We start from the raw sequence: 9024 nt of genomic DNA on the forward strand, positions 1-9024 counted from the left end.
ATTATTCAAAATATGCAAAAATTAACATGGGTTAATGTGCTTGATATTTTTGTTTTCGATCGAGCTTTGAAGTTCATCCATTTGCAAGGTCTGTTTTAAGAGTAGTAGTTCAGTTTTCAACATAAGGTGTAAAAGGCAACAAAAACTTATTTTGAAAATTTAAATTTATATGAGAAATTTAAGAAGTGCAATAAATACTGCACTTTATTTAAAACCCATGTTCTTTTCTCCAAATTTGGCATGGTTGTAGAGAAATTAGGGGTTCATGTGCTTGTTTTCAAAATATCAGCATTTATGTTAAAGCAAATGTAATTTTAAAAACACCAAAAAATATGTTACAAGGCTTGTATCCTCATAAGAGGAAATTCTACACCACTATTGCAGACATATTCCTTTAAAAGAATATATTGCAACTGAATAAAGTAACAGTAATATTGTACAAAGAACTTATACTGCAAGTTGATAACAAGGAAAAACTACACAAATCCCATACTCTGTCATGAACAAGATACTGAAGCAATGTTACAACTAACACAGAACCAATAGCAGACAGTGCCGAACTGGCCATGCAGTCTAACTTGGTCTAACAACATATTTTCTGAGTCTGGCAAGTCTTGATTTGCACATGACCACCAAGCAATTAACATTTTGCAAAGCTAGAAATAGACAGACACTGAGATGGCTCAGCATGTCCAACTCCATGTGGTTGGTCTGAGGTGGCAAGACCACAAACATCGGCAGGCCTATACTGTGTTGACCTAGCAACCAGAATCACATCTGGATGTCTGGCGAAGCAGGCCGGGAGCTGCGAAGACAAGAGGAGACAGGTTCTAGTTTTCCGAGGCCTGGCCTTCCCATCATCAGTGGTGACCTATTACATATGTTCATATCAATATCACTTGGTATGCCTCTCTGTCTTTCGTATGTGATGGGGCCCAGAGGCCTCTAGTGTTTGCCTTCAATACAGAACCTGCACACTCACAATGCTACATAACCTTGCTTTGTCACTTACACTTTATTCTATAAGACTAGATGTATGTCTATAAGCAGCAAACATTGTCACAGTGTGCCAAACAAAATATCAACAAAAAGCAACAAAATTCATCTGGAAAAGGGCAAATAATCAGATTCCCCCTCCCACACACAAATGCGTTCATTTAGAAAACACGTCAATGAAAAAATGGGTTGCTTATATAAGAGGGGTCATACTATTATCACGCAAGCAAGCATATTTTCCAATCTACATGTATATTACCACATCAATTGTCCTTGATCGATTGATTATCAAAAAAGAAAAGGTGGACCATCTACTTGAGTACTCATAACCATTAGCATGTTCACTTACATGCAATAGAAAATAGTTTCAATTGTAAGACCCAGCAATATAGAACAAACTCAATGTGTCAATTGGCTATCCAGCATTTTCATTAAAAGCAACTTAGGAATATTTCCCAATTTGACAGAGACTTCTTTGTGTCACTTTTTCACTAACCCGCTTATTTTATGTTTCTCTTATAAATACCATTACTCTTCCCTCCTCTCAAATCATTGATCTACATTTTGATTCATTATCTTCTCTTATCAGTGGAGATACTGATCAATTTTCATTCATATCAATTTTTAATGATGATGATTATTAGTATAACAATGATCCATTATAGATTATCTTAGGTAGATATTAATTACAATATTAATATGACTGCACAATACAGACTTTTAAAATGGAATGAAATGCAATTGCTATAGATTTGCAAGATTTACCCCCCCAAAAAAAAAAACATGGAGCTAACTATCAAAATATAAATATTTGAATTTTCACAAAGAATCAATAGATGACAAAAAAGGTCACTGTACTTTCTTATGAGTGCGATAGAATGATAACTAGTACTCTTTCACATGATAGGCCCTCTAAAAGGTTTATGCAGGCTTTAAATTATATACATGTAAAATGTAGAATATGCTAACAAATGAGGGCCACAATATACAAGAAAGTTGCTATGCAAATGGCACACTATGGGCTTCATGTGTATAAGACTAGAATAGCCAGTGGTACATCTATAGTTATCATCAAAATTAATTGAAGAATAGCAGCTCCTCAATTCTGAAGCACAATCAGAAACTTTGCCCAGTTATGGAGAGGATGTTGAGCTTGGACAGAACTTTGGCTTGGGATAGAATTAAAGACTAGCTGTTACTACCCATATATCATTTTAATGGGTACATACAGAGAGAGAAGGTGCCATCAAGTAAGAAGGTCAAATATAATCACTTCTCAGAAGAATAGCTTTCCTGTTAATCAGTCTCAAAGCCAGAAAGATATCAAAGGGAATCACTTCTCTTTTAATGATGCAAAAAAAAACTCTAAAGATTAACCCTGCCTTCCATTCCATTTGGAGGGGTCAATCTCCCCAAGTTCAGTGAGAGATTCTTTAAACCACTGACAACCACTACGGTACCCAAAACACAAACCCTTTCAATCATAAATAAGATATTCCATCATAATACAATTACTCTTACCCAGAACATTTTATCTCCCTCCTTATCTTAACTGTTCTAAAAACAATTGTCCTTTTTTCATGACTGGACCAAAAGTTTGGGAGTTGGGACTCTAAAAAATATTCTTCATTGAAATGTATATGCTTTTATATACTCTTCTTCTTGCCTAGACAGCCATTAGCCCTTAATATTGATTTCCAAAACATCGAAATATTCCTCCCCTTCTGCTTCCAAACATAAATGTATCACATCAAAAGTATCAGCACAACTTTACTCGTCAAATACATAAATCCAAACATTATCATACCATGAATGTAGAGCTACAAGCATTGCAATGTTCTATGAAGCTTCTATACACCTCATTCCCACATCTTCAGTCTCTTCCTTACCCCACTGCATCTCTTATTCATAATCCTCCCTCTTCGCCTACACTTTTCAAAAGGTATCATCATCTCCTTACCACCACTGTCATCATCATTAAAATCAGTGGTGGATCACAAATTTCTAAATAGGGAAGGCGCAAAAAGCAAATTTGAAAATAAAGGATAGAGGTCAAGGAGCACAAATAAAATTTTATTCAAGATTTAGCCACATGTAATTTAATGTATACTCTCTAAAATTCTTAGATTGAAATAAATTGTGATCATGGAACAATCCACTGGGGGATTGGAGCTTCCCATCACATAGATTTAGAATTCAATCTTATTCGATTGAAACTAATGATCTAATTTGGGATAAGTCCTTGACCAGTGACCACAATCTTATTTCAATCTACAGAATTTAGAAAGAATGTTCAATGGTTGATTCACAACATTATGGACTAGACGTCCATCCCTTACGCGCCATCTGGATCCACCACTGAATATCATTATCATCATTTCATCACCTTCACATTATTGACACCACGATAACCCTCATCGTTATAGTCAAGATCACCATCATTGTCACTGTCAGTCAATCAATCTTCTGTTGAGGAAACTCCACACCATTCTGATCCGAGTTTGTAACAAAAACATTAAATTTTATGAAATTGGCACTCAGAAAGGGAAGGCAAACTTCAACATCATTCTTTTCAAAACATTAGCTTATAAAATCTGCAAAATAATGGAATTTAAACTAAAAGGGACAACATTTCCTCATACCTCATCTTCAATCTACACATCTACACATTCCCTCCTCCCCTCCTAACCAAGTCTTAACATCCATCTGTGTAGGCCTATCTACATAGATTGCAATCCCACTTCTGAGGAGAGTGGGTGTCTCCCCATCATTTGCACACTTAATCCCCTGCATTTAAAACCAACATGCAAATGACAGATCAGGCAGAGGCTTCACTAAACAAACCAGTATCCCTTGGTGTCGGAATAGAAGAATAAAAGCAATCCTGTTCCATGCCAATTGAATGTAACCATGATGATTTGACAAATTGTACTTGCATTGGGTTCCAAATGAAAAGGTATCGACAGAAGACTCATTGTGCAAACAATCCCTTCGGCTAGAATGCTCCCATTTATATATTGATAGTACTGTAAGAAACAAACCTTGTCTCAGTCATATGTGTGAAAATAAGTAAGATAATTGGACTATTATCACAGTTGGTAACTTCCCCATATCTTTCATTATTTTTATCATCTTACTTGTACATTTTCTTGCAATTTCAATCACAATTAGAACTAATGGCATGAGAAGAAATAGTGCTGGGGTAGTAAAAAAAAAATCACAGCTGAAATTAAATAGTATATCTGTTTGTTGAAAAATACAAATGACAGCTGAACGAACTTGATATTAATATCATGATCTAATGAAGATGTCAACTTACTGAGTGATTAAAGCCATTCACTTCAAATTATAAATCATTATTGTGAGCAGATATTTTCTTCCCATTTTGAGACAAGTTATTATCTATCATTTGTGAAAACCAGGTGGACTTTATTCTCTTTTGATTCTTAGTTAATTACTTTATCATTTTTTCTTTTAATTCAATTAACATTAAGCTCATATGAATAAGAATTGCACTTCCAAGGTCTTACGACTCAATGTTTTTTAAGAAAAGCTTACTTGGGCATTCACAGATGTGTGAAATATCATCCCCCCCCCTTCTTCCATTACCCCATGTGCCAATCCTGCATTCCCCTCCACCAATATTTACCCCCTTTCCACCAACTCTAGAGTAGCCTTGAGGCAGGTGTTTACCGGTTAACGTCCCCCTGCCACATTACAATGTGTCTAATCATACATGAATGTAAGCCTCATGCCCTGCATGCCATCGTATCGATTGAGGAACGTGATGCAAGCAATGTGTGTATCTCTGTTCAGAGGTCTCTTGCTTACTGAAACCATTTCACAGCCTCATCATCATCTTGTACAGCCGTGTCACTATAACCCACATCTCAATTTCGTAATTAGTTTGGTTCTTATAAATATCTCTAGCCAACCATAATTGGTGACCTTGTAAGTTTCCCAGCAGTTTTGAGCAACTAAATCATTATTATGCAATGCCTGAAAGGATATAATATCCCTTTTTATCATCATCATCCATCATAATCATTATCACTTCAATAGTAATTAGTATAATTGTTATCAATGTGGAGTCCTCACAGTATTTTCCTGTTCATAATGGTGTGTTTGGTGCTGAAAAGTATCGGCCCTACATGGATATTCTTGTCATCTCCAGGAGAATGAGAAGTTTATGGAAAAGCTGGCAATAGATCTGATATGTTATTATTGAATGAACCATTAGCACTATCTTGTGATATGATTTTGAAAAATTATGGAAAGAAACATATCAAATCAATGATTTAATCTCCAAAATATGTGAAATTTTAGTTTTCATTATCAGTAATATCAATATCAAAATCTAAATAGCAGCTATAAATAATAATGATAATACATTTTTATAGCGCCTTTTCTAATACAAGATACAAAGCGCATTATATTGAGAGGAGAAATAAAACATAGAAACACACATAAATGCAAATGAAAATTTAAACAATAAAAGACCAGTGCTGGCAAGCGGGAGTTAGCGGAAAAGATGTGTTTTTAGATTTAAATCAGATATATATGGTCAAACTCTCTTGGAGGTCATACTGTACAGCTATTCATAATGCTTTGTATAGGTGGATGCATTCCAATTTCTGATTTAATTATCGTTATAAAAATGCACCCCCTTGGGGTTCATTGTGATACCCATTATTCAATGATCACAAATTGACCCTAGTAATAAGGTTAAAACTGACCCACACATCCAATCCAGCACAAAGTCTTCAATAATCTCTCCACGTTTCTAAAACCAAGCCGGGTCAAAGCAATCAGATCCACATTCACAAACTGCTGATTTAGTGTCCACAAAATTGTTGGAAATACATCGCAAATATTGATGGTTAAGGAACTTTGGTAATGTAATGTACATTGAATATAAGAAACAGTTCGACAAAAAAAAATTGATATTTGATCAAAAAAGGTTTAGCAAAATTCAATTTTAAAATTGTGACCAAATTTTGGTTGAAATTTTTACTAAATGTTGATTAAACACTAACACAATGTCAGAAATTTCAACCAATCAGTCAAAATTAACTTGTTAATTTATTGGACCAATAACTAAATACAAACAATTGGCCCAACACGTATACAAAAAGAAATGCCCTTATTTTTGCAGTGTAGCAAAAACATTTTTGTTAATGAACACAATCTTCCCTGAACAAAACACCAAAAGATAGTAAGACAAAAAGGGTATGGGCTTCAAGAGGGGGTGTTTACACACAAGCCAACTTACTGCTTTAAGATTGCAATTTCATTCTCCAGTGTGTCCTCTTTTCCTTTGATTTTCTTCTTCTCAATGCATTTTATAGCTCTGTACTCTCCACTCTTTCTATCCTCTGCTACCACAACCTCTGAAAAAGCACCTCTGGATAAAGAAAAAAACAAGAAACACACAATTATATAGCTTTGTCAAAAAAGGAAAAAATATTGATCGATACAGTAGATGAAAAATGGGTTCCAAACAGCCAAGAGTTAGCTATCAAGAAAATAAACACTAATAAAAAAGTGTTAAGTGATAAAACTCTTACGAACATTTAAAATACACATGTAATATACAAATGAAACAAAGTAATCATTCTCACATAGGTAGAGAGATTATGCAGCAGCTGAGATGCACATTTTCTTTCATGAATGATTTTGTTAACAAATATTTATATCTCATAAATAGGGGAGAAATTAAAACATATATAGGTAGACTTACATAAAAATATTACAAAAATCATTGTACTCCAAACATATCAACTGTCTGATTGATAATTCAGTCCGAAACCAGACTGTTACTTTCTTTGCATGAATTTTAGTTAATTAACAGTGCTCATCCAACTGAGAAATATTACCATGCCATCCATCCGAATCGACCTTCACCTATAATTTAATTAGAGAAAATGGTGGTATTAAAAATATCTGGAAGTGGGCTAATGAATAGGAAGGTGGATTGGATGGCTGGATATTCTTTCGTTTGTAGATCTTTAAAAATAGCTATGATGGAATCCATGCTGTTCCAACAATTACATATTAATTGTTCAATTATTTTTTATTTTAAGACTTGCATAAAAAAACCCTCAGAAGTTGAAACCAATTCTTATGCAGGAGTTTGTTCAGTTCTACCACAATCTGGCATTGCATAAGGACTTGAAACTCCCAATAGTTTAATGTCCCATGAAAAAACCTAAATCAGTGTTTCCTATTTAGACATCATGGCATTCAATTGTACTTTGTGCTCGTTCAATTAAAATGTAACTTGTCAAGCTTTTAGGTTATCAGTATGTATGTGTACACAAGCCTCCCACATGAAACGATCATTTATGACACAAACATGGATAAATATCTATATCTTGAAAGCTATAGGTATATAAATAATAATTATGCATTATCTAAATTAATGTACATGTTTTTTCTATTATCTACTGTTTGACGCAGAGGTTTGTCAAAAATTGAATATACATAATGGTGCACATTCTTGAATGATTTAGTCTGCACTATTGTCAAATTTAATAATATTGCAATTTGATTGACATTTACTAAGATTTTTTAAAAAATGTGAAGGTTATATGTTTTCTTCAAACATAAAACTAAATTCACTTAATACTGTAATGTGTATAATTCAGTTATTCAAATTCTTATTAGGGCAACTGTATGGTTGCTTAGGTGACAAATGTTGGCAACCTAAAATACCAACAGGCAACCTAAAAATCCAGTCTTAGATGCCCGACTGCTAACCGATATTTTTATAAAGATTTTTTGTTGAAAAAGAGGGGGAATCTCATGACATGAGGCACCTGTCACTTTGCTACATCACATAGGAAAATTTGAATGCTCCCTGGCATAGACAGATGCTTGGCTAGAAGTTGATTTCTATGGGCATCAATTCCATTTAAATTGAAAAAAAATTCTGGAGGTCTTCTGAAGCTGACACATTACAAAGGGGTTTGATATAGATGGTTCACATGTTTTTTTTTCAATAATCACTGTGACCACCGAACTAGCATTCTTTGCAACCTTAAAAAATCGTATATAAGTTGGGTGGAGGGCCACTCATTATTCTACAATATATCCTGCCACGAAAAAACTCCTTTACAAGCATGGTCATCACAACCTTGTCAATAATCCAAAAATGTTTTGAAGGAGATATTGGGTGAGATATAAACTCTGGAAGAGACATTCATAGCAGGACCTGACAGTGTGATGCCTGAAGACTTCACGAGTCAGGCAGGTTTTATTCCGATAACAGCTGATAACCCACCAACTTTTCAGTTTTTATGAGAGTGGAGTGCTTGAACTTTGATATTAATATGTGAGTGATGGAAGAGAGGCATGATGTTATGGTACCCGCTGCACTTTCGGACTCGGTCTGTTTGCACTGCCAGCAGACACCAACAAAGGCTACAGCTGTATTGCCCGATAACCCTGTGTACTAAGGGGCCACAGATAGTCAGGCTTGCTTGATGTGGTGCAGTCTGTCAGCGCACAGGGCCAAAACAACCAACATCATTGCAATTCATTTACGCACTTTCTGCAGCAGCAGTGAGAACACTTTCATCTGTGTGTAGGTGTCGGGTCATATTTACATATGTACAAACGAGGAATCGCCTCTGGATATTGAATGTTAAGTGCTGTAATGCCCTCATCCAGGGATTCACAGATAGAAAGATTAGCCAGTTTTGAGCCCTTGGAGTACAAAACCCATGCAAATACAAAAGTTATCAGAATAGCAAGATTAACTTTGTATGTTGGTTCCTTATGTGTTTTATCTCTGTATACGTTTCATGTTTTCTGGAGTTTTATCTACCATTTGTTTTATCGATCACCTTCATGAGCATGTACAAATCTAGTGGTTCCAGTTCCGGAAGATTACAGTATGTGTTGACTATCACATTCTTAAAGCAAATATGATAATCAACAACTGTCTTTCTTGCCTGATTCCATATGTATTTAGGCTAATACTCATCTATTAAACTACAAACAAAGCCAGTGGCAAATTGAATAGGT

At 34.9% G+C, this 9024-nt stretch overlaps 1 protein-coding gene across 1 annotated transcript in view; it reads right to left on the minus strand.

The window, feature by feature from the left end:
- Positions 1-6880, minus strand: part of LOC121412000 (calcium/calmodulin-dependent protein kinase type 1D-like) — an 85692-nt gene extending 78812 nt beyond the window's left edge. Inside the window, exons 1-2 of the mRNA XM_041604913.1 lie at positions 6873-6880; positions 6269-6439 (exon numbers count right to left, since the gene is read on the minus strand). Coding sequence (XP_041460847.1) covers positions 6269-6439; positions 6873-6880 — 179 coding nt within the window. The remainder of the gene's footprint in view (positions 1-6268; positions 6440-6872) is intronic.
- Between the last annotated feature and the right edge of the window lie 2144 nt (positions 6881-9024).

This window comes from Lytechinus variegatus, chromosome 3 (genome assembly GCF_018143015.1).
Source record: "Lytechinus variegatus isolate NC3 chromosome 3, Lvar_3.0, whole genome shotgun sequence".
Taxonomy (NCBI): domain Eukaryota; kingdom Metazoa; phylum Echinodermata; class Echinoidea; order Temnopleuroida; family Toxopneustidae; genus Lytechinus; species Lytechinus variegatus.